The 27,602-nt window shown below is 36.0% G+C and overlaps 1 protein-coding gene across 1 annotated transcript in view; it reads left to right on the top strand.

Annotated features, from left to right (window-relative positions):
* Window positions 1-27,602, top strand: part of ANKRD42 (ankyrin repeat domain 42) — a 52,523-nt gene that overhangs the window by 11,879 nt on the left and 13,042 nt on the right. The window contains exons 4-9 of the mRNA XM_008568233.1: window positions 4,955-5,074; window positions 5,975-6,110; window positions 10,405-10,605; window positions 14,885-15,010; window positions 16,761-16,866; window positions 21,359-21,534. Coding sequence (XP_008566455.1) covers window positions 4,955-5,074; window positions 5,975-6,110; window positions 10,405-10,605; window positions 14,885-15,010; window positions 16,761-16,866; window positions 21,359-21,534 — 865 coding nt within the window. The remainder of the gene's footprint in view (window positions 1-4,954; window positions 5,075-5,974; window positions 6,111-10,404; window positions 10,606-14,884; window positions 15,011-16,760; window positions 16,867-21,358; window positions 21,535-27,602) is intronic.

Below are 27,602 nucleotides of genomic sequence, written 5' to 3'. Positions count from 1 at the left end.
TCATAGTAGCCCTAACAGACTAAGAACTTGTCATGCCTAAAATTCACTACTAAATGAATTTCCTGGCCAGGGCAACACATTAATACTTGGCAGAATCTGGTTTGTTAGAATAATTAGATTTAATCAGTGTACTGAAATAGACTGGAATTTGGAGGAATACAGAATCATATAAGCAAATAGTCCCTGCCTGTAAGAAGCCTGAGATTCTGTTTGAAGTGACAGGAACTCAGTGAGTTACAAAACAATACAAAGCAAAGTCTATGATTAAGATTCTAATGAAAAGTATAGGTGAGAAGAATTGTAGAACTTAGGAAGAGGTAGAGGAATCATAAAAGGAGAAAATAAAACATCAGCCAAGGCTTTTAAGAATGGATTGATTTTAAAGAGTTAAGTAGTGAGGAAGCATTGTAGGCAAGGAATATGTGAAGAGCAAATCAAAATAATGATTATCATCTACTGGACATTTATTATGTGTCAATCACAGTCTCTCATGTATCATCTCATTTAACACAGCAGTTCTATGGTTACCCTTTTTATAGATTAGGAAACAGATTCAGAGTGTTAAGTACCTTGCCTAAGCAAGTGACAGAGACAGGATTTGAACCTAGACTTGTCCTATTAACCTCTGTGCTATACTTCTATGTAAAGGCCCTGAACTGGAAAATGGAGATGTGTTCAGGGAATATATCATTATATGAGTTTGACTGAGTATAGATGGTTGGTGGTGTGGATTGTTATGAACTAAGTTTGGATAGGCCAGATTTGTTAAAATGTCTTAGAAGTAGAATAAAGATTTTGGGTTCATCTGTAGGAAAGGGAGTATATATGTTTGTATGTACACATACATATACATTCACATAGAGATTAACAGGGAAAGAGGTAATGAAAGCAGTATTTAAGGAAATTTTTCTGGCAACGTGTGTCCAGGATTACCAGAAATGAAGAGACAGTTTAAAGGTAAGAAGACCAGTTAGAGATTTTTGTTGTTATCACTAACCAGAGAGGATAAAATCAGGTGGTGGCAGAGGGAAAGAAAGAAAATTAGTCAAGATGTCTTGCAAAACAGGCATTGACAGCATATAATGAGAATTTAAAGGTTTCAGTTAGAATGACTAATTATGATACAATGGATAGGGAAATCTGGAAGGCAGAGAAGATTTGGAGGGAAAGATGTTGACTTCAATTTGGCACATGTTGAGTTTAAGGTACCTCTGGGTCATTCAGGTAGAGAAGGTCCAGGAAGTTGAAAAGAGTGCTGAAGACAAAGATTTCAGGAATAATTAAGTATAGAGAAGAGTTTAGAGTGTTGAAGACTGAATGTTGAAGAATGTTAGTAGTAGGTATGGGAGGAAACAGACATGAGTAAAGATTTCAGAGAAGGGAGATCAGAAAGATAGGAGAGCCAGGATCAATTATGGCTGTGGAAGTGAGCTAAGAACTTTATTTTAAGAAGGTAGGCAGAATGTCAGTTACAGGATAAAACTAAGGGGACTAGTACTCCCTATAGGGGGAGGTTGGCTGTATTTTTATGCAGTAATAGGGATGGCAACCAGTTTGCAGGTGGATTTGAAGTTGAAGCATCAAGGTATTAATTTGAGAAACTAGGCAATGAGAGGAAGGAGAAAATACAGTGTAGTTGCTTCTTGACTTATGATGGGGTTATGTCCTGATAAATCCATCTTAAGTTGAAAATATTGGCAGAAATGTGTTTAATACACCTAACCTACTGAACATCATAGCTTAGCCTAGCATGTCTTGAATATGCTCAGAACACTTACATTAGCCTAAAGTTGGACAAAATTATCTAACACAAAGCCGATTTTATAATAAAGTGTTAAATATCTTACGTAATTTACTGGATACTGTACAAAAAATGAAAAAGAGAGTGGTTATATAATACTTGAAATATGGTTTCTACTGAAGGAGTAGAAACCATATTTCACACCATTGTAAAGTGGAAAAATTGTAGGTCCAACCATTGTAAAGTTACTACTGTCTTGTAACTTTAAGGGACATCAGGATCAAATGAATTAGTTAAAGTCACTTCCTCTCCCTTGATTTTCCTTCTCTTCCTCAAAGTGATCTCTCTTATCTGAGAGCTTTTGTGGTGCTTTTTTATTACTATACTATATAGTTGTTGCTTATGAAAGACCACTTTGTATAGTTGATTAATCATCTTCATCTCTACGTATGTCCTAATTCCCTAATTCCTCTCCCTTGATTTTCCTTCTCTTCCTCAAAGTGATCTCTCTTATCTGAGAGCTTTTGTAGTGCTTTTTTATTACTATACTATATAGTTGTTGCTTATGAAAGACCACTTTGTATAGTTGATTAATCATCTTCATCTCTATGTATGTCCTAATTCCCTAGGATGATAGGTCTTCATATTCTTCATGACTTTTAAAACACAGTAAGCACTCAATATATCGTTTATTATGATTATTGGCTAGTTAGTTAATGGGAATCGGACAATATCATGGAGATTATTCTTCCTAAAACTCTTAATAGAAATTATGGCTGAGTAAACCTAAATGTTTGCTGAGATACTGGTAAATGTAGACTGGTTAAAAAGAAAAAGAAAAAGGAAAAAAAAAAACCCCAAAATGAGGGGTTTTCCAGTTAGCTCAGTTAGTAAGAGCGTGGCATTGACATCACCAAGGTCCAGGGTTTGATCCCTGTACCACCCAGTCACTAAAAAAAAAAAGGCTGATGGAGAAAAAAACTAATAATTTTTTTTAGAGCAGTTTTAGATTCAGCAAAATGGAGCGGAAGATACAGAGATTGCCATTTACCCTGTCTCCACACATGCACAGCATCCTTAGTTATCCACATACTCCACTGGGATGGTACATTTGTTACATCATTTGATGAACCTACATTGACACATCATAATCACCCAAAGTCCATAGTATACATTAGAGTTTACTCTTGGTGTTGTATATTCTATGGGTTTGAACAAATGTATAACGACATGTGTCTACCATTATAGTTTCACTACCCTAATCCTCTGTGTTCCACCTATTCATCCTTCCCTTTCCCTCTCATGGCTGGCAACCACTAATCTGTTTACTGTCTCCATAGGTTTGCCTTTTCCAGAATGTCATGTAGTTGGAATCATACAGCATGTAGCCTTTTCAGACTGACTTCATTCACTCAGTAGTATGGCTTGACGCTCATTTCTTTTTAGTGCTGAATAATATTCTGTTTTCTGGATGTACTACAGTTTGTTTGTCCAGGCACCTAATGAAGTTGCTTCCAAGTTTTGGCAATTATGATTAAAGCTGCTGTAAACATCCATGTTTAGGTTTTTGTGTGGACATAAGTTTTCAGCTCCTTAGGGTAAATACCAAGGAGTGCAAGTGCAGGATTGTATGGTAAGATTATGTACAATTTTGTGAAAAACTGCCAAATTGTCTTCCAAAGTAGCTGTACCATTTTGCATTCACAACCAGCAATGAGTGAGAGTTTTTGTTGCCCACATCCTCGCCAATATTCAGTATTTTCAGCGTTCTGGATTTTGGCCATTCTAATAGATGCATGGTATTATCTTGTTTTAATTTACATTTCCCTGGTGACATTTAATGTGGAGCATCTTTTCATATACTTATTTGTTACCTGTATATCTTTGGTGAGGTGTCTGTTTAGGTCTTTGGCCCATTTTTAAATTGGGTTGCTTCTTTTTTTGTTGTTGAATTTTAAGTTATTTGTATGTTATGGACAACAGTCCCTTATCCGGTATGTCTTTTGCAAATGTATCTCGCAGTTTGTGAATTTTCTTTTTATTCTCTTGACAGTGTCTTTTGTAGTGCAGCAATTTTTAGTTTAATGAAGTCCAATTTATCATTTCTTTCTTTCATGGATTGTGCCTTTTGCTATAAAACCATTGCCAAACCCTAGGCCATTTGGATTTTCTCCTATGCTGTCTTCCAGGTGTTTTATTGTTTCATGTTTTGCATTTAGGTCTGTGGTCCATTTTAAATTAATTTTTGAAGGGTGGAAGGTCTGTATCTAGATTCTGTGTGTGTGTGTGTGTGTGTGTGTGTGATGTCTGGTTGTTCCAGCAACATTTATTGAAAAGACAGTCTTTTCTCTATTGCATTGCCTTTGCTCTTTTGTCAATGGTAAGTTAACTATATTTATGTACATCTATTTCTATGATCTCTGGTCAGTTCCATTGACCTATTTGTCTGTTCATTGGTCAGTACCACACTGTCTTGATTACTGTAGCTTTATTGTAAGACTTAAGTCTGGTAGTATTGATCATCCAATTTTGTTCTTCTTCAATACTGTGTTGGCTGTTCTGGATCTTTTTCCTCTTCATATAAACTTTAGAATTATCTTGTTGATGTTCACACAATAACTTTCTGGGATTTTGATTGGGACTAATAATTCTTTTAAACCAATTACTCTGTGTATTATATAGACGAGTGTGCTATGTATATGATACAACCCATTGATAGAAACTGGGCCAACTGCAAAGTCTGATGGAACCTCCTTAGATGCAGTTAGAAGCTTGATTTGGAGCTTAGACTAGTTACTTTAATGATTAATTCCTTTTATTGTGTTCAAAACCCAGCTAATAAAAGGGTCTGCTTTTGAAATAGAAGTTTAAATTTCAGTTTCATTAGCTTAGCTTAGCATTAAAGTATTTTAACTTCATGGTTATTAATCTGAGCTTGTGAAAATTGTGCCTTATAAATTGTATGTACATGCTTAAATCAGAATGTAAAATCAGGTATTATAAATGTTTTCTAGAAAATGTTGAAAAAGACTTTAAGCATTTTCTTAGGATTAGCTAAGAATTTCTCACAGTTTGCTTATAACATTTATGTAAGAACATATATAATAATTTAGCTATAAGTTAATAAATTGCTTGCCTTTAAAAAATCTGCATCTGCATTTATGCTTTAACATTCGTATTCATGCAGACTCATTCCTGTTTCTCTATTTTTAGGCCCTTATGATCAATAGAGCAAATATGACATCTCAAGATGATCGTGGATGCACACCTTTACACCTTGCTGCAACTCATGGACATTCTTTCACTTTACAAATACTGCTCCGAAGTGGAGTGGTGAGGACAATCATATAATGTGATAACGTGTAATCATATAGATGGAATAGCATTTGGTAGATTGGTTATCTCTTTCTGACTTTTTAAACCCCATATATGACTTTGGGAAAGTAAATTCACTTTAGCTTTTCCATCTTTAAACATGGGAGCAATAATTCAGACAAATCTTCCCCTATCTCTCAAAAAAACCTGTTTAGTAGTATACTGTACTTTAGAGGCTGTGAGTTCTTCATTCCAGTTCAGAGTTTAACTGGGAAGTTTCTGAATCTTCCAAACAAATTTTAACTAGGTGGCTGTAAATCTTTATGAATTTCTGTGTGTCTATGTATGTGTTTCTTTTGAAACTCTTACTTCTACACTAATTTAGAAAATGATTTATTTCTCCAGAAATTTTATTTATTGCAATATTTATTTTTAATATTACCCTGTGGTTGTAAAAAAAATAACTTTTTATAAAAAAAAGAACCACGTATATTGAAGACATTATGGTAATAGTTGGTGTTTCTATAGTTAGAGAAAAAGTGAAAAGCCTTTAAATATTTTTTCATTAACTTTTTGTTTATGTTCTCAATGATATGATTTGATTATTTAAATCCATCCCTTTCATTTTATTGGTCTGGAATCTGTGGCTAGTAAAATGACTAGTTAAGTTCCTTTTTAAAAACTATTTCATGTGACTGGATTTGTTCTTTTTAAAAAGTCTATTTTATACAGTTTTACTCGTATCTTATTAACTCATGTGTTCAAATCAGTAGCTGCAGTTAAGTTTTTCTATTATATTTGCGTTTGTCTCAGTTTTAAAAACAGCCTCCAATTCTCATTTACGGAATTAAGTGGCTAGTTTTAGGGTTTTCCTTGCAAAATGGAAAGAAAATGAGTCCTTGTGAATATTACTTCTAGGATCCCAGTGTGACTGATAAGAGAGAATGGAGACCTGTACATTATGCAGCTTTTCACGGGCGGCTTGGCTGTTTGCAACTTCTTATTAAATGGGGATGTGGCATAGAAGATGTGGACTACAATGGAAACCTTCCAGGTATTCAACAAAAAAAATTATTTTAATTTTTCATTAATGTAAACTTTTAAATGTTTGATCATGTTTAAGAAATTTAAATTCATCATTCTATTAGTTCCTCACAAAACTGAAGTAGTAAACATGTTGACATGAATATTTTTTATCTTATGCCTATGTTAGGTACTCAGGTGATTGGTTTTCTTTTTTTTCTGAAACCATATCAGCAAAAGAGAAATTAGCAAAATTAAATATAGATCTGCTCTTCCCACCAGATTTTTTTTCTTTATCTACAGTCTATTGTCCTTATTTTTTAACTTTGTACCTCTTGGCCCAACAGACAACTTTTTTATTTTTTAAACTAGTATATTTGAGTTAATTTGCTTCTGTAGTTGTCTAACCTGCAATAAGCTGGCCAGTTGAAACCTAGGCTCTAGACACCATATCTTCTTTAAGAAATGCCGTAGAAATTCAGAAGAGGGATAGATCAGTGAGGTTGGAATGAAAACGATATTTGAGTTATGTCTTAAAGGAATCTTAAGAAGCAAACACATGAAGGGGAAGTCCAGGCAGACTAATATGAACAGGTCTGATCAAATCACTTTGCTGTTTAGAATCTCCCTGGATTTTTGTGGAGCCTCTGACTCCTTAGTTTGGCATGCTGGACCTTCATAATTTGGCTCCTCCCTGGCCTCATCTTCTAGCCCTTTAAAAAGATCTGGGATCTTTTTGCTTCTTTCTGAAGTACATTATTTTAGTGTTCATTTAATGAAGGTCTGTTGGTCAATTTTTGTGTATCTGAAAATGAGTTAATTTTGCTCTCATTCTCTTTTTAGCTTCTTATTTTGTTCATTTAAAAATATTTTTTAAAAATTGAAAGTGTAGCATGTATACAGAAAAGTACCCAATTCAAATGTACAGATTATTGACTTTTCACAAATGAATACTTCTCTGTAACCATCATTCTGATCAAAAATAGACTGTTACTACCACCCAGAAGTCTTTCCAGTTGCTTATCCCCTTCAAAATTAATCACTAAATTCTAACATATAAATTCATTTTTTCACTTTTTGAACTCTGTGGAATAAAATAAGACATTGGTATTCTTTTGTGTCTGGCTTTCTTAGCTTTTCCCAACTGGTTGTATCAATTTACACACCCACTAGTTTCAGATGCTCCACTTTCTCATTAACACTTGATATTACTAGTTTTTTTAGTTTTAGTCATTCTGATGGTTTTATAGTAATATTTCATTGTGGTTTTAATTTATAATTTCCCTGATGAGTAAAGATGTTGAACATCATTTTGTGTGTTTAATGGCCATTTGGTCATTTTTTTGTGTGAATTACCAGTTCAAATCTTTTGCCTGTTTTTTATTGGGTCATCTATCTTTTTCTAATTGAATTGTAGGAATTTTTTATATATTCTAGATATAAGTTCTTTGTCAGTTACATGTGTTGCAAATATCTTTTCATGCAATTATCTTTTCCACTATATGGCTTGCTTTTTCATTTTTTTAAGTTATCTTTTGATTAATAGAAGTTTTAATTTTATTGTAATTCAGTTTAATAATCTCTTCCTTCATGGCTACTGCTTTCTGTATCCTGTTCAAAAAAAATCTTTCTGTACCCTATGGTCATGAAGACATTCCTTAATATTATCTTTTAGAAATTCTGTTGTTTTACCATTACATTTAGATACCCAAAGCAGCTGGAACTGACTTTTCTATGTGTAGTACAAGATAGGGGTCACTTTCATTTTTATGCTGTTTTTTGTCAAATATGCCTGATCCTTTTTAGTCTCTTGTATGCTCATTAAAAAAAATCTAACTTCTTTCTCTTATAACCATGTTTAGTATATTTTTTATAATATAATGTAGAAGTGTTAAGAATGTGGCCTCAGGACTGTACTGCTTGTGTTCAAACGTCTCTCAAAAAAATCATTAATTTGACATACATTTATTGACCACCTCCTATGTTTCAGTCCTGCTTGTAGGTGCTGGTGATCACAGCAAATAAAACAAAGTCCCTGCCTTCATGTGGTGGTGATGGGAGAGACAGACAATCATCAAAACAAATGAGCAAAATATATATTATATTAAGTAGGGATATGTGTTTGGATAAATACATAGTAGGAAAGAGTAGTAGAGAGTTATTAGAGAGGATGAAGTTTAAGTAGGGTGGTCAGGAAAGCCTTCACTGAGGAAGTGACAATAAGGTAAAGTCTTGTGGCTATCCTGGGGGAAGAACATTTCAGGAAGAGGTAACAAGTGTAAAGCTCCTGAGGCAGAAGTGTGCCTGGTGTGTTTGAGTAACAGCAAGTCAGTGTGGTCAAAACAGAAATGAGGGGGTGAATAATAGATGAGGAAGTACAGAGAGGTCACAGAAGCCTTTGGAGGGTTTGGAGCACAGAAGTGACATAATCTGACTTATGTTCAAGAGGATTGTTTTGATTATCATGTTCATAATAGACTGCAGTGAGGGCGTGGGGATGGCAAGGATAAAAATAGGGAGAGCAGGTAGGAGTCTAATGCAGTAATTTAGGCTACTATTTGGATTGGATAATGTAGAGACAGCAAATATAGTGAAAAATAATTGGGTTCTGTTTATATTTTGAAGCAGGCAATAGGATGTGCCAGTGGATTAAATGTGTGGAGTGACAGAAAGGGGAGTCAAGGATAGCTTCAAGGTTTTTGGCGTGAACAACATGGATAGGAGGGAGTGTCCATTAACTTGGATGGGGAAGACTAAGTGAGGAAAATATGCAAGGAGGATAAGGAGTTCAGTTTCTGATGTTGTAGTATATTGATTTATGTTTCCCCACAACTCCCTGAAGCTTGAATCGTGTTCCCCAAGTTCTGATGTTGTAGTATATTGATTTATGTTTCCCCACAACTCCCTGAAGCTTGAATCGTGTTCCCCCAGTTTTATGTATTAGAAACTTAGCTCCCACTGTGACTGTTAAGAGGGTAGGAAATCTTATTATGGTAATTGAAAGGTGGAACCTTGAAGAGGTGATTGGGTTGTAGGAACCTGCAGTAGTGAATTCATTAAAATGGTGGTCAGGGGTGTGGTTCTGAGGGCTTTAAAAGAAGAGGAGAGTCTGCCTTTTGCTGTCTCTCTCCTCTCTCTGCTTCCACCATCTTGAAATGTGAGACCCTTGGGTCACTGTTGCCACCACCAGATGGGCTTTGGACTTCCCAGCCTCAGAAACTATAAGCCTTAAATGTCATTTTTCTTTATAAATCACGCAGTTTCAGGTATTTTGTTATAAGCAACGTAAACAGACTAATACAGATGTGTTAAGTTAGAAATGTAAGCGTATATGATGAATAGGCAGTTAGAGGAGTCTTAAGTTTCAGGGGGAGTTGTTTGGTGGAAGGAGCAGCTGACCAAGGGTGGAGTGGTATGTGCCAGCAACTTACCTTCTGGACACTGGGGCTTCTTGTTTCTCTTGAGGTCTACTGGCCAGTTGGGCACTGCCGTGCTTCTCCACAAAGTTTGCACATAGATTTAGCTTATTTCCCAAATAGTCACTTCTTAAGAGATGTAAAGACTCTCTTAGTCTTTAAAATTATTGCCTCTAAGCTTGTTATACCCTCAGAACCATTCCTTTTTTTTTTTTTTTGCAGAAGGTTTGGGTTATGGCTGTCACTTAGTCTGGTCCCAATATACTTTCTTTAGGGATTCCTTAAAATTTCTTGTTTTGTACATGGCATTCTTGTTTGTTTCTTTAGTTCTTTGTGGCTTTAAAAAATATATTTCCTATTATTTTCAAGGATTTAGGGTAGAAATAGTGAGGTCAGTGTGTGTGCTTAGTCTGCAGTTTTGATCCAGTCTTCTTGTTCATAATGAAAATAATAAATTGTTATACAAAAGTGACAAAGGCATAGTGATAAAGTATCAGTTATATTTGCATAGTGACTTTTTGGTTTATTTCTTCCACTTTTTCCCCCAAATACTAAATTTTATTTATTTATTTATCTTACATCATAAGCATTTTCTGATGTAATTATAAGCTGCATAATTGGGATTTTACTCTTTAAGATAATTTTCTGGGGCCTGCTCTTTGGTGACCCTCATCTTGTCTCTCTGCACTCCCAGTAAGTGTAACCATTCAACCATTTAGTCTACTGCTTTGGCATGACTAGAAGGCTGACTGTGTAAAGAGATGAAGACTGGAAAAATGGGAAAGTCCCTGTCATATGGGGCAAAGATAGTCATTCTCTATAAGGATTAGAGCTAAAGTGTTATTTTTTTTTCAAGTTATTATAATTTCAATTTTAAAATTAAATTCTTTTTTTTCCCCTTACCTATAGTTCACTTAGCAGCCATGGAGGGCCACCTTCACTGTTTTAAGTTCTTACTCAGTAGAATGAGCAGTGCAACACAAGGTTTAAAAGCCTTCAATGATAATGGAGAAAATGTATTGGATCTGGCCCAGAGGTTCTTTAAGCAGAACATTTTACAGTTTATCCAGGGGACTAAGTATGAAGGAAATGATCCAGAAGATCAGGAAAGTAAGTAATTAACCTGAAATGTTTTAGCATATAATAATAAAAATAATAATAATAAGATGGTAATGATGATATAAATAGAATCAATGGAAGAGGAAAAGAAAGAAGTTATAAGGCAAATGTTATATTAAAATTTATTACATACTCTTGTCCACACATTCATCCAAATTCTTTATTATGAACTATTTTAGACAAATATATATAGAGATTAACATAATGAGCACTGTTTGTATCACTAAATTTAAGGATAAAATATAGAGTTGAAGTCTCTTGGGTCTTTTTCCCTAATGCCTTTACCTTTTCTTCCCCCTCAAGGGTAAACAATTGTTTTAGATTCATCATTCCATTCTATGGTTTTGTATTTTAGGTACATAATATATATTCATGAAAAATATATCACGTTATTTTATATATTTGTTAGGGTAAAAGGCTAAACTGCTACAACAAAGGATTCCTAAAATTCAGTGGCTTACATGATATAGAAGTTTATTTCTGTATATGACAGCTGGGGTTAGAAAGTGAATCTATTTCATATAGTCTTTCAGGAAACCGTTTTCTTCCAAGCTCTCACTAGTTGTTCCTAATCCAGCAGAGGGTGGGGAAGGAACAAGGGTGTAAGCCTAGGACCAGAGACTTCCAAGGTGGAAATTGCAGTCATCACTTTTGCTAACATTTCATTGGCAAGAGTTAGTCACAAGACCATAAATAGCTGCAAGGAAGCCCAGATAATTCCTTACCTAGCTGGGAAGCCTCATTCCAGCTGCATCTCTATTGCTGTTGAAGGTCAGGAATTTTGGTGGGCTACTGGCAGTCTTTGAAACTTCTTTTAAAACTTAATAAAAACGGCATAAAAAGTACATATCCTTCTGTGACTTGCTTTGTTCACAAAATATTATTATTTTGAGATTATTAGGTTAATAGATGTACCTATATTGCTTGTTTGTTTTGTTTATTTAATTCTGTTCTTCTAAAACCGTTATTTATCTCTTCTCCATTTGACATTTAGGTTTCTTACAATTTTTCACCATTACAATCGATGTGGTAATGGATATTTTTGTACATGTCTCCTTATGTACAAGAGTTTCTTTAGAGAAGTACTTTCCAATCTTTTTCACACATAGCCACATAGAAAATGGTAATATTTTATGGCACACTAGGATCATTGGATGAACTTCTTAAGGTTCTCCCTGTCTTCTCTGAAGATCAGAGTTAAGAGCTCTGCTATACTTCTAACCAAGGGCACTGGTAAATAGTTGGGAAACTCTACTCTTAAGTTTTGGTTTTGGTTGGGGGGGTACGTCTGTCTTCAATATAAAAGATATTGCTACATTCTTCATCAAAGTAGTTGTAGAAATTAACACTCCCATCAGCAATGTTTGGTGAGGATTTAAATAAACACAGTATTCCATATGGGTAGACTCTCAAACTTTTACTAATAGGCTATGTGTGAAAAGGTCTAATTTGTGTTTTGATATGCACATTTTCTTGATTACTAATGAGGTGGAACATCTTTTCATAAATTTATTGAATATTCCAGTTTCCTATTAATTGCCTGCCCCTTTTAAAAATTGTGTTCTTTATGCACATTTTCTTGATTACTAATGAGGTGGAACATCTTTTCATAAATTTATTGAATATTCTAGTTTCCTATTAATTGCCTGCCCCTTTTAAAAATTGTGTTCTTTAAGGGCCAGCCCATGGCTCACTTGGGAGAGCTTGGTGCTGACAACACCAAGTCGAGGGATAAGATCCCCTTACCAGTCATCTTTTCCCTATATAGGGATGGCCGGTTAGCTCACTTGGGAGAGCTTGGTGCTGACAACACCAAGTCGAGGGATAAGATCCCCTTACCAGTCATCTTTAAAAAAAAAAAAAATTGTGTTTTTTGTCTTTTTCTTAATAATTTATCTGAGTTCTCTATATATTCTTTTTTATTTTAATTTTTTTACTCTGTATATATTCTTGATACCAGTCATTTATGGATTTTTATCTGATACCAATATTCTCTCTCGCATGTGGCTTGTTTTTTCACTTTAATTATGGTACCCTCTAAAAAAACAGCTTTAGAGGATATACTAGAGGATAGTTTATTTAATCTGAATTAAAGTATGCAATCTGATGAATTTTGACATATGTATACACTCATGAATTCACTACAACAATCAAGATTCAAAACATTTCCATCACTAGAAAGGTTTTTTCCTACTCCCTTATAGTTCATCTCTCTTTGTAGCTTGGCCCCATACAACCACTGATCTGCTTTCTGTCACTATAGATTAGTTTGCATTTTCTAGAGTTTTATATAGTATAAATGGAGTCATTTTGAGATTGATCCATGTTGTGTATATTAGTAATTCATTCCTTTCTATTGCTGAGTAGTATTCCATTATATGGATGCCACATTTTATTTATCCATTTACTTGCTGGTGAGTGTTTGGATTATTTCCAGTTTTGTGCTATTATTAAATAAGGCTGCTATGAACATTTATGTAGACATATATTTTCATTTTTCTTGGTAAATACTTAGGAGTGAGACTTATGGTAAATGTATGTTTAAGAAGCTGTCAAACTGTTTTCCAAAATAGTTGTATCATTTTAAATTCCTCACCAGAAATGTATGGAAATTCCATTCACTCCACATCCTTGTCAACATTTGATACCGTCAATCCATTTTATGTTAGCAATTCTAATGCGTGTCTTAGTGTTATCTTATCATGGTTTTGATTTACATTTCTTTGATAGCTAATGATGTTAAGAATCTTTTCATATGTTTATTGGGCATTCATATATCATCTTTTCTGAAGTGTTTATTCAATCTTTTTCTTTTTTTTTATTGGGTTGTCTACTTATTACTAGTTTTGAGAGTTTTTATATATTCTAGACACAAGACCTTTGTGAGATAAATATATTGCAAATATTTTTTCCCATTCAGAAAGTTACCTTTTTGTTTTCTTACTAGTGTCTTTCAAAGAGCAAAAGTTTTAAATTTTGGTGAGGTACAGTTTATCAGTTTTTTATGGATAGTTTTTTTTGATTCTATCTATGAATTATTTGCCTATCCCAAGATCAGCAAGATATCCTTCCATATTTTCTTCAGGAAGTTTTATAGTTTTTGCTTCTTCATTTAGATCTTTGATCTATATCAAGTTAAGTTTTGTGTATGAAATGAAATAAGGTGTCAATTTAAAATTTAAAAAACTTTTTTTACGTACAGCTAGTTGTTCTAACACCATTTTTTGGAAAGACTCCCCTTTACCTATTGAAATGTCTTGACACCTTTTCAATAACCAGTTATCATAAATGTATGGATCTATTACTTGTCTCTGTATTCTGTCTTATTGATCTGTGTCCATTTGTTTGCTGTTACTATACTGCCTTGATTACTGTAGCTTTATTGTAAGTCTTAAAATCAGGTAGTATAAGTCCTCCACTTTGTTCTTTTAAAAATATTCTTTGGGGCCGGCCTGTGGCTCACTCGGTAGAGTGCGGTGCTGATAACACCAAGGCCACGGGTTCGGATCCCACATAGGGATGGCTGGTTCGCTCACTGCCTGAGCGTGGTGCTGACAACACCAAGTCAAGGGTTACGTTCCCCTTACCGGTCATCTTTAAAAAAAAAAAAAAAAATTCTTTGGCTATTCTAGGTTTTTTCTTTTCATATGTAAAAATGAGAATAGCTATATCTCAGATTTGTTAAGAGGGTTAACTAAAGTGACTTTAACAAGTGTTTGCTACTGTGCCTGACATTTAGTGAGGGCTCAATATATGTAATTATTATCATTAGAGACATTTTATCAAGTATCTATCATGTGCTAGGCACCAGGTTAGATATTTTTGGGGTGTGTGTATGTGTGTTTACGTGTATATGTGAACACACACACACACTTCTCTCTTCTAGTCTTTGTTTCCTTGCAAGCAGAGAGGCAGTGTTCTGTGCAAATGCAGGGCTTGAGGCCAAGTGTGTCTTTATACGAAGGGTTGACAATGACCATCCCCTTGTGTTTTGTAGTGGCATGAGAGAGAAAGAGAACATGGCTAAAAATAGTTCTGGTGCAATACTTCTGGCATGTTTGAAATCCTGAGGAGGGGAAGGGCAGCACAATTAGTAATAATCTTATTTTATGATTCTCTCTTTATTACTTGTCATCGCATCAGCTGAACTCATTCCAATATAACAGCCTCATATTTGAGGTAATATTAAAACCTGAGATGTGTGACAGTTTAAGGCAGAGGAAAGAATAAACTTGTGTATTTACTGAAATGCTGAATTTTTTATTGATAGCTTTAGCATTTCCAGGTCATGTGGCTGCCTCTAAGGGTAATTTGGAGATGGTTAAGAAATTAGTAGAAGATGGAGTAATCAATATTAATGAGCGTGACGATAATGGATCAACTCTTATGCATAAAGGTGAGTTATGATTCCTGCTTTATTTTCAGTTCTGACTCAAGTGCTGCTGAGTTATTCACCTTTAAAAGTTTCCATCAGAAACACATGAAAACATAAATTTTTTTCTGATGTCCTGGCCAATATCAGTCTACATTATATTGTATACAGTTATATGGTATTAATTCAAGTGTAATTTTTCTTTTATGATGCTGAACATTCATGCATTATCACATTGGAGGGTAATTACAATAGAATTTCTATTGTGGCTCTCATGTTAGTAATAACGTGAAATGCGCCACTAGAGGAGTTTCTTAAAATAACATTTGATAACTGACCTATTAATTCATGCTAAAATAGAAACCATATCTTTTGAAAAAAGTCATGGCAGAATTGTCTTCTTCACACCTTCTATTCTTAAGAATCTTTTTACTTGCATAGAAATATCAGTGAACTTTAGATTTGAACACATTTTCAAGATGTTTCCTACTTTTGTCTGCACTCTCCTTTTTTCCATGTGGAATTCTGTAATACTGATCAGTGTTTTTGGTTTTTAATCAGACTTCGTCAAATTGTTGACTCAATGTCGGGACTCTAGGAATTGATGCATGTCAATCTTCCTCTTATTTATAAAACCAAAAACCAAATCTTTAACTATTGCACCTGAAATTTTCATTCTGCTTCATTTATTATACTATGTTAAAAGTTTCTTCATGAGCTGATGGCAGGTGATTTGTGTAAAACTCTTAGAGTAAGAAGATAGGCTTGTTAATATAATCATGTGTTTAAATTGGACTTTATTTTATAAATAACTTCTGGAAGTCTCCAAATCACATATTATATTCCCATTAGTTAGGTTTTTAGCTTAATTCTTAAACTTTGTTTAATCTGTAATATATCTCAAGTATAGCATCTAAGCCCCATGTGTACCAATAGTTTTATAGGGGTAGGGTGGAATGGGAATGGGGGAATGCAATGGGAGTTTTCTCTTACACAGCGAGAGGTCTCCAGATTGGTGAGCTCTCTGCTGTAGACTTGGAGTATCTCACTCTATCCATCTCTGCTAGCTTTCCAGGAGTTAAGCTTGCCACTGTGGGAGTTGAGAATGGGGAAGAGGCTTAACATGTACATTAAGAAAAAAAGTTTGCTTTTTTTTTTTTTTTTTAAGAAAAGTGGTTCCCTGAAACAAAGCCCCTGTATTAGTTTACTGGTGCTGATATAACAAAATACCATAGACTGAAATAAGATACACACACACACACACACACACACACACACACGTATACATATACATACATTCATATGTACACATACATACATATATATGATGGAGTAAGATTTTCAAAGTCTAGGTACATCCCTGTGGCTGGGATGTGCTCACATTCCACTGTAACACAAGATTACTTAGGAGTTACATGTAGCAGGAAACAAGCACTGGATAAGGATTAGACGAACCTAGATTCTAGTTTCAAATCCATTATTTGCTAGCTATGTGATGTTAAATAAACAGCCTCTTTGGGCTTCAGCTTTTATATTTGTATGTAAAATTCTCTGTATAGGGCCTGAGCACAGTAGATATTTGATTAAATGTTTATCTAATGAATGAATAAATGAAATGGAGAAAATAACATTTGCCCAACCTACTTTTGTTGGTTTCTGCAAGGATCAATTCTTAAGAAAATACTCTATAATGGTACTGTTCAAAATTTTAGAAAATTGTTACTACTAATAATAACTCATACTCGTGTGTGTTTCCTTTTTTTTTTTTTAACAGCTGCCGGACAAGGCCACATAGAGTGTTTGCAGTGGTTAATTAAAATGGGAGCTGACAGTAATATTACCAACAAAGCAGGGGAGAGACCCAGTGATGTGGCTAAGAGGTATAGGTCCCTATTTGCCTTGCTCCTCTCTTTTGTTTTTAATGTTTAGCATATATACTGTTGTACTCAGAGATCTCTGAGGATTTAATGGGATTTTAGAAGACTCAGTCAAATGCAGATAGAATGACAGTTTTTCAAGCGGCATTGACATTTGGCATATCAGCTCTTCTCTCTAAAGCAGTGATTTCTCAACTGGGAGGTAGTGTTGTCCCCTTTTCTTAGGGTAGGGGCATTTGGGAAGATGGGGGTGGGTTGTCACAATGACTGGTGACCATCACTAGCATTTAATGAGTCAGGTCCAGGAATGTTAAACATTCTGCAGTACTCAGAACAGTGGTGCAAGATGAATTGTCCCACCCAAATGCCTGTAGCACTCTGTTGAGAAACATCGTGTGATAAAAAGGAACAATGAACATCGATAATAGAAAAATAAATCACGTGGATTTTGAAACATATTTTGGTATTTACATTTGAATTAAATGTAGCACCTGTTATTAAATACCACTACCTCATTCAGGCTAGATCCTCAAGGAGTGTTTATTCTATCTGTTTGTTCATTAGGTTTTTTCACTCAGCTTCCTGTATATTTACCATGTTCCAGGTACTGTGGTTAGCATTAGGATTACAAAGATGATTACAGCCCTTGCCCTCAATGAGCTTGTGGTCTTATGGAGAGACAAATATGCAAGCAAAATTCTTATTGATTATAATCATTATACCACATTACATGGTATGTATAAGGTACAGTAAGAACATAGGAGAAAAAGTGCCTAAGCCTTCATACTTGAAAGTTGTGGGGGAGAAGTATTAATACAGATGATGGTAAGAAGTATGAAGGAAACTGCAGGTGACAGAATTTAGATAGTTAGGGAAAACTTTTTTTTTGAGGAAGTAGCATTTATGTTGACACTCGAAGAGGAGGAGTGGTAAGATAACTCTTTGTATGTGTGAGGATCTGCATGTGGTTCAAAACTGCTTGAATCTAAAGTAGGAGTGTGGGCTAACAATGGTAGAGGAAGCTTGACAGGATTCTGGGGTCCAATCATGCACTCAGTTGCTGTGCAGATTTTGTTTGTGAGCTCACATTCCTTAAAATTTTGTTTGTGAGACTTCTTTGATGCCTTGGAATGTGGTTTTGTTGTATCACATACTTGAGATCATTATCACCTCAGGTCTATTTTACTTTTTAAAACAGCTTTATCAAGGTATAATTGACATAGTCAAATGCACATATTTGTAGAGCACAAACCAATGAGTTTTTTTTTTTTTTTTGTCTTTTTGTCTTTTTTCATGACCGGCAACGGACCGCAACCCTCAGTGTTGCGCCTGTACCGGACCGGGACCGACTACGGGATCGCAACCCTCGGCATTGCCCCCGCTCCTTGCTCAGCCAGTGAGCGGCCGGTCTGTATGTGGGATCCGAACCCTCGGCGGGAGCGCCACCGCACTTCCCAAGCGGCGCACTGTAGCAGTGCGCCACCGGGCCGGCCCCAAACCAATGAGTTTTGATACATGTATATATACACCTGAGAAACCATCATACAATCAAGATAGTGAACGTGTGTTCATCACCAAAAGTCTCCTGCTGCCACTTTATAATCTCTCTCCCTCCCACTGCTCCTCAGTGTCCCTTGCCCAAACAGACATTGATCTGCTTTCTGTCACTGTAGATTAGTTTGCATTTTCTGGAGTTTTATATAAATGGAATCATACAGTATGTACTTATGTCTGGCATCTTTCCCTCAGCATAATTATTTTGAGATTCATCTATGTGTGTTAGTAGTTCATTTATTTCTTATTACTGAGTAGTGTTCCATTGTATGTAGAATTGCATACTATTCCTTAGTTCAATTGTCCACTCACCTATTGAAGGCAATCTTGATCGTATCCATTTTTTGATGATTATGAATAAACCTGCTATAATCAATTATGTATAGGTTTTTTGTGCCAACATAAGCTTTTAATTCCTTGGATAAATATCTAAGAATAGGATTGCTGGGCCATATACAGAGTGTATGTTTATAAGAAACTGCCAAAGTGCCTTCCAAAGTGTCCCTACCAATTTGCATTCCCACCAGCAGTGGATAATTTTCCATTGCTCCTCATTCTCACCAGCATTTGATATTGTCAGGTTTATTTTAGTAATTCCAATAGGTATGTAGTGGTATCTCCTTCTGGTTTTAATTTGCCTTTTTCTAATGAAAAATGATTTTGAGCATCTTTTTTATATATGTATTTGCCATGTGTATATTTTCTTTGGTGAATTGACTATTCAGATCTTTTGCTCACTTTCAAAAATTGTATTGTTTTCTTACTGTTGAGTTTGAAGGGTTCTTTACATATTCTTGATACTAGTTCTTTCTCAGATATATGCCTTGCAAAGATTTTCTCCCAGTTGTGGCTTGTTTTATCATTGTCTGACAATGTCTTTGAGGAGCAAAAGTTTTTACCAGTTTGTTCTTTTATGTATTAATCTTTTGGTGTCATCTAAGAAATCTTTCTTTTTTTTTTTCCTTTTTGTCTTTTTTCGTGACCGGCAACAGATCGCAACCCTCAGTGTCGCGCCCGTACTGGACCGGGACTGGCAATGGGATCGCAACCCTCGGTGTCGCTCCCGCACCTCGCTCAGCCAGTGAGCGCTGGTCTGTATGTGGGATCCGAACCCTCAGCGGGAGCGCCGCCGCGCTCCCAAGCGGCGCACTGTAGCAGTGAGCCACCGGGCCGGCCCCCTAAGAAATCTTTGAGTAATACAAAATCACAAAGATTTTTTTTTTTGCCATGTTTTCTTCTAGAAGTTATATAGTTTTAGATTTTACATTGAGGTCTATGATCCATTTTGAGTTAATTTTTTTATATGGCACAAGCTATACATCCAAGTTCTTTTTTTGTATATGGATATCCAATATTTGTTGAAAAGCACTATTTGTTGAAAAGGCTTTCCTTTCTCCAGTGCCTTTGTGCTTTTGTCAAAATCAGTTGTCCATATACATGAGGGCTTATTTCTGAACTCTATCTTGTCTGTTGATCTGTTTGTATATTTTTATGCCTATAACACATGAGTGATTGAGTACCATGGGTATATCTGCTGTTTTCCATAATTTCTGGTTCCCCACTTTTTTCTCATTTATGCACCAAAATGCTAGGTGTGAGTATAGCATTATTATAGAGATCACGTTGAAGCTGGCATAAAGCACTACCTTAGTAAATGACTGCTGTTAAATTATAATCTAGTTGTAGAGATATAATGAAGTCTGTAACCTTACTACTTTCTGCATATGTTCATGACTATATCTTTAGTGGTACCTGGTAAAAAGTAAGGATGTACGTATATATATGTGTGTGGTTATGTTAAGTATGGGGAAAAAATAGAACTTGAGGTTTTTGTGTTTAGTGAGTAATTGTCCATGTCCTAAGAGAAAGTATTAAACATTCCAGTTAGCAAAATTGTGGAAAAAATATGCACATTCCATGCAATCAGAACAACAACAACTCTATATTAGTCCATTTTTGTGTTGCTATAACAGAATACCCAAGACTGGGTAATTTATAAAGAAAAGAGGTTTATTTGGCTCACAATTCTGGGACATATGCATCTTGCGCAGGTCTCAGGCTGCTTCTACTCATGGCGCAAAGCAGCAGGCAGCCAGCCATGCAAGCAGATCACATGGTGAGAAGAAGCAAGAGAGAGAGGGAGGGGAGGCACTGGGGTCCTTTGAACAACCAGCTCTCACAGGAACTAATAGAGCATGAATTCGTTCCCTACCCACTCCCAACCCAGGGTATTAATCTGTTCGTGAGGGATCGCCCCCCTGACCCAAACAAGCTCCCAACACTGACAAGTTGGGGATCAGATTTCAACATGAGCTTTGGGAATTCAACATATCCAAACTCTATCAAACTCCAGAATCAAGATTATATTACTGGAAGCTTTGTAGAGATGTGGGTCTAAGAGCAAAGAGATAGAAAATGTGTACGAAAAGGTCATTATCTTTCCATTAAATTTCAAAGCTATGCCAAATGCTTTGGGTTGAGGAAGGATGAAAATTAAGGGGGCTAGAGCTATAGTTATTCCTAAAACTAGAACCAGGACCAGAATGAATTCTACAGTCTACGTGAGGCCAACAAATGGTTGTAAATTTAGATACTATCAAGTAGGTGGTTCTGGGCTTTCTATTCAGTTGGGCAGCTCTGTTTGGGAGCATACCAAATTTCTTTTGATATTGGATTTCTTCTCCCAGTAGATTTTTGTCAGTAAAAGTTATGGAATCAATCTTTGGTAAGAATACTTGTCCTTAATGTCCAGTAACTTTTTGAGTTTCCTATATAGCTGAATATATGTCAAATTGTCACCTTCAAATACAGTTTTTCTCCTTGACTGGTGGGCGGGTTGACGGCAGAATGTGCAGAGTATAATTCCCTAAGTTGCGTGTAAACTGCAGTTTCAATTTGAAGAAGATCGTGGATCTGGTTAACTATTTATATTTTTCTACAGGTTTGCCCATTTGGCAGCAGTGAAGCTATTAGAGAGGCTGCAGAAATATGACATAGACGATGAGATTGAAATTGATGAGAATGATACAAAGTTTTTTGTAAGACATGGTGTTGAGGGGAGCACTGACGCCAAGGACGATGTATGTCTGAGTGAGTCGGATAAAACAGAGGCCAGAAGTAAGTGTGCGTCTCTGTCATGATTTATCTTGTCAGAAATACCATAGCCACTTTTTACTACAAATTTGGAAATTATTGTAAAGGTGATTACTGTCTACAAACTAAAATAATTTGATATTTTTTGGTGAACCAGAACTAATACAAATTTTTGTTCTAGCAGTTGTTGAACATAACAAAAACATAAGACATCATCTCTGTCCCTCAAGAGGGGAAAAGTTATATAAGAGAAAAATATATTTAAGTGGTTCATAGGAAACAGGGATAGAGACATCTCAAGGATTTCCATGGCTAGTTGGCAAGCTATTTTTACAGTTAATAATAGCATCATATATTTATTGATTGTCTAGTGTGTGCCAGACACTGTTATAGTTATTGGAGAAACAGTGAATAATATAAAGGAATTTACATTCTGATGGTAGTGGTGATCAGGAGGAAAGGGTGATAAATACATAATTGATAAGAAAACAGATATATAAAGAAAATAAAATAGGGTGGTGCTGTAGATAAGATAACCATTAGGCATCTCTGAGGGGCTGACATTTGAGAAGAGATGTGAATGATGAGAGTGAGCCTTATGAAGATCATGGAAGAACCTTCCAAGCAAAGGGAGCAGTATATGTAAAGGCCATGAAGTGGAACTGAGCATGATCAGTGTGGCTGAAGTAGAATCGCTAGGGAAGTGGTGACAGATAAAGTTGGAGAGGTAAGCAGGGGCCCAATCAGATCATACAGGGGCGTAATAAAGATTTCAGATTTAGATTTTATTGTAAGTAGAAAGCCATTGGTGGGGTTTGGGGTAGGGAATGATGTGATCTGATTCATGTTTAAAAATAATACAATAGCTGTTGCATGGATAATAGACTGGGGGGTGGGGAAGAGCATTTTCAGCTGGGCTATGAATTAGGTAGGAAGAGAACATATTCACATGCCAATATAAGGTTGGACGAAGTTCCTGATATAATTTAAATTTGACAAGGATGCTAAATTGGAATTGTACAAGAGCAGATTAGGAATGTAGGAAATCTGTGCAGGTATTCTAGAGTTCCTGTTGTAGGCCTTTAACTACCAGTGATACTGGAAATCCCCATTCTTGTTTAGCTTTTGCCTTTTTATCCTAGAGGCTTTTGTTACCATTTCAGAAGAGGTTACCTTAACAATCTATGTATTTTCCTTTAAAATAATATTTATAAATATTTTCTGGTTCTTGAACCAAACTCAGCATCAGTAATACCATACTTTATCTGGATGACGGTGGGGAGAAGACAAGCCAGGATCCAGTTAGCCTTGACTGTTTTTGCCTCCAGATTTCCAGTGCTGTGAAAAGCCCATTTTCCTTTAAGGCAAGAGTGGAAGCAGGGAAGGCCTTAAGTTCGGGAGAGAGTTGATTATGGCTTGGACTAGAGTGGAGATGATGGAGATGGTGAGAAATGCTGAGATTTGGATGTACTTAGAAGAGAGATGATAGGATTTGCTGATAGATTTGGATATGAGGTGTTAAGAGATTGAGGGTAATCAAGGGCGACTCTTAGATTCTATTTGAAAGGACTATTCACTCTGAATACAGTAGCAGTGAAGGCTTTTCAGAAATGAAATTTGGGCTTTGCCTTGAAGGGCAGCCAGGATTTAGATAGGAAAAATGGACAAGGAAGACATTCCATTCATCCATTCATTAAATGTTCATTCAATATATTCATCCAAATATATTCAGATTTATATATTTTAATATATACTGTGTGCATAGCCCTAGGCTAAGGGCTATGGTAGTGCACTAGAAATAGTCCTGATTTCTAGAATTCAGAAGTCATTCTGAACCTGCCCAGTATACTCATAGTATGAAATTGTGATCAGTTTTTTTCTCTTCCATCATTCAATGTGTATTTATTCAGTAACTGTTAATGTGTTAGGTGCTGTTCTAGGTGCTAGGTTTAACAAATTTGCTTGTTTCCTAAACTGACCGAATTTTTTACTTTTTAAAGCTGAGAAAGTGTCAATCATCTGCTCTTTGAGAACTGGAACAGCAAGATTAATAACCTACCATATTTGTTCATGAGTTTTCTAAAATAGTTTTATAGTTTTTACTTTTTTTTCTTTCATACTAATTGCATTATGGAGACATATATGCCAAAGATTTAATTTTCATGAATACTATCTTAGGGACAATCTTATTATTTAATTGGTGTCTTATTTTGCTCTAGCTGCCATAACAAACTACCATATACTAGGTGGCTTAAACAACAGAAATTTATTTTCTCACAGTTCTGGAGGATAGAACTCCCAGATGAAAATTCAGTGGGATCAGTTTCTGGTGTGGGCTTTCTTTCTGACTTTGATAAGGCCATGTCCCCACATGGCAGAGAGAGAGCATGAGCAAGCTCTCTGGTGTCTGTTTTTATAAGGGCAGGTTATATAGGGCCCTAACCTCTTGTCATCTAACCCCAATTACCTTCCAAAGACCCTATCTCCAAATACCATCACATTGGAGGTTAGGGCTGAAATATATGAATTTTAGTGAGACACATTCAGTTCATAACAAATGGTTAAACATTAAAGTACTCCAAATTGGTGGGTAAAAGTGGGAGCACTTCCTTCTCACAAGGAGCCATGTGATTAGATTGATGCAGATAGATATACAGGAGCCAGTAGGACAATGACTTATCTCATATATAAAAATCATGTGTTTATTATTGAACATATTGGAACTAAATTGAAGTCTAGTAGTTGGAGCAGATTTCAATTTCTATAGCATGTCTACCTGTGGTTCAGCTACTGGCATATAACTCTACTACCAGAATTTTTATTCTCCAAAATCCTGATGATAATACAATTTACATTTTGGTAGTGTTAACAGTTTACAGAACACTTCCACATGCTTTCACAGGAAGCCTATGAGATAGGTAATAGCTCTGTTCTCCCTTAAGAAACTGTGTGTAGCCAGTCACTGTGTAAAATCTGAACAACTTAGCTTCTCTGAATCTCAGGCTCTTTAATTATCAAATAAGGATATTATACTAAATGAGTGTTTCTTAAGATAGAACAGAGATATTACCTATCTCATAGGCTTCCTGTGAATGCATGTGGAAGTGTTCTGTAAACTGTAAGGGGCTCTCTCATAGAAGAAAGGTGAGAAGGATCTGTCTGAACTGAGGCTAACCAAAACAAAGGCAGCTGTAAGTGAGTGAGTAGAGCTTGGGTGTTAGATTCAGACATCACAGCTTTACCACTTTCTAGTTGTGTTTCTCTCCGAGCCTCAGTTTCCTCACCTGTAAAAGTAAGAATAGTAATATAATGTCACCCAACAGAGTTGTTATAAGGATTTAATTAATGCACTAGAGAATGAGATGTTCCTGTCTTCAGGTAGAGGCTCAGTAAATTGTCAATTCTTTTCCTCTTTATCTCTGGAGAGTGTTTTTAGTTATTCTGGCAGGAAGAATTAGTTGTACCCAAACTGTATTTTTTAATGAAAATTTCTAATTTATGTATAGATTTCTTTTTTCTTTCTTTTAAAAAAATTTTTAATCGATCCTAGAACATTGTCAGGCAGATCTTTACTCTCCATGGGAGAGTGGAAGCTTCCTCCCTGATGAATGTAACCAAGGGAGAACCTGAAGATGCTGACTTCAGATGCTCGCAACCAACAGCCCACCCAGATCACCCCACAGCGAGGCTCAGAGTTAATGATCCTTTCAGAATTTCCTGATAGCTTTTTACAAACAGCTTTATAGAGATAAAATTCACATACCCATATAAGGTATACGGTTTAATGGCTTTTAGTATATTCACTGATTTGTACAACTGTTACCACAATTTTATGTCATTTCTATCACCCCAGAAAGAAACCGCACCCCCTGTAGTAGTCACTTCCTATTACTTCCATCCATACTTTCCTTCCAACCCCCATCTCTAGGCAATTGCTAATCTACTTTCTGCCTCTATAGATTTGCTTATTCTACACTTTTATGTGAATGTAGTCATACCACATGTCATCTTTTCTTTAACCTAACATGCTGTTTTCAAGGTTCATACACATTGTAGCATGGATCAGTACTTCATTTTATTGCCAAATAATATTCTTATATGGTTATATCACATTTTATATATCCATTCTTCAGTTGATGGACATTTTAGTTGTTTCCACATTTTGGCTATTATGAATAATGCTGCTATGAACATTTGTGCACATGTTTTTGCGTACATGTATTTTCATTTTTCTTGGCTGTATACCTAGGACTGGAATTGCTGGGTCACGTGATAACTCTGTGTTTAACATTCTGAGGAACTGCCAAACTGTTTTCCAAAGTGGCTGTGCCATTTTACATTCCCACCAGCAATGTATGAGTGTTAAAATTTCTTGGCCGGCCCGGTGGCGCACTGCTACAGTGCGCCGCTTGGGAGCGTGGTGGGGCTCCCGCCGAGGGTTCGGATCCCACATACAGACCGGTTCCCGCTCACTGGCTGAGCGAGGGGCGGGCGCGGCACCGAGGGTTGTGATCCCGTTGCCGGTCCCGGTCCGGTACGGGCGCAACACTGAGGGTTGCGGTCCGTTGCCGGACATGAAAAAAGACAAAAAGGAAAAAAAAAAATTTCTCCACATCCTTGCCAATACTTGCTATTGTTTCTCTTATTGATCATAGCCATTTTAATGGGTGTGAAGTGGTATCTCATTGTAGTTTTGCTTGGTGTTTCCCTAATGACTAATGATGTTGGGTATCTTTTCATGTGCTCATTGACCAGTTGTATATTTTCTTTTGAAGAAAAGTCTATTTAAATTCTTTGGCTGTTTTTCAACTGAGTTGTTTATCTTTTTAATATTAATTTGTAAAAGTACTTTTGGAAACAAGTTACTTTTCAGATAAATGATTTGCAGATATTCTCTCCCATTCTTAGGTTGTCTTTTAACTTTCTTGATGGCATCCTTGGCAGCGCAAAAGTTTTTAATTTTGATGAAGTCCAGTTTATCTATTTTGTATTTTCTTGCTTGTGCTTAGATTTATTTTTATTAGTTACATTGAGAATGAGCAAGGACTTAAAACTGCAGAAAATGAGCAGATGCTCTTGTAGGATTTGTTTCTTCTGAAATTATTTGAGTAAGAGATACTTGTGAGGGGATCATTGTCAGGGAATTAAGAAATTTCAGAAAAATGTTTTATGAAAGACAAGGAACATGACTAGAACATTTTCCTACAGGGGTGTACTTGATACAAATGAACTGTCAGCACCCTTGCCATACAGTGAGGCTCACTGGTACCTAGCTGGGGTGCTTGCAGCTAGTGAAGAGATGCTACATATGAAGGCATGTCGATCTTATTGTCCCTATTTAATGTTATTTCAGGGGAAAACTCAAAGGACTAGATGGTCCCCTCTTGGGACACTAGTTTTTTCCAGAGTACCTACAAGGGACTGGTTGGATTCCTTGTCATTCCAGACTTCCTGGAACTGAACCTCAATTCAGAGCATTTTTTAGTGGCTTATGTTTAGGGCCGTGGCATCATAGAACCCTGTAGCCATATGAGGTTTGACTGCTGGCTCCACATTCCTATCACATGTCATCTAACCTCCACTCAGTCACCTTCAGTGACAAGGTGACTGACTCACTGTTGCCCAGGGAGATCATTTCTATCTTTTGACAGAGTTCCTATGAGGATTAAAATGTAGACGGTACTTAGTGTAGTGTCTTGCACATCATAGGCACTCCATAAATACATGATAGTTCTTATTGTTTTTGTTGAAAAGTTTCTGCTTTGCTGAGTTGACATTTTTCTTCCTGGGGCTAATCCCAATTAATCCTAGCTCTAACCTCTGAGGACCTCATGGAACAGGTCTTTCAAAATGTAGCCTTTCAAACATTAAAGAAATTATTATATAAGTTCTTTCCGTCTTTTCTTATGTGATTTTTTTTTTCTTAATCTCCTCTACCTTCTTGCTTACCAGTAGTTATGGTAGTTCCCAAACCGATCTGCCCCTCAGAATTGTCTGAGGAGCTTTTATTAAGTACAGATACCTGAATTTGTAGGTCTGGGATGGGGCTCAATCATGTACATTTTTAAAAAGCACCCCAGCCAATTCTGGTG

This window comes from Galeopterus variegatus, unplaced genomic scaffold, assembly GCF_000696425.1.
Source record: "Galeopterus variegatus unplaced genomic scaffold, G_variegatus-3.0.2 Scaffold389, whole genome shotgun sequence".
Classification (NCBI taxonomy): Eukaryota; Metazoa; Chordata; class Mammalia; order Dermoptera; family Cynocephalidae; genus Galeopterus; species Galeopterus variegatus.
This window is presented reverse-complemented; position numbering and strand designations above follow the sequence as displayed.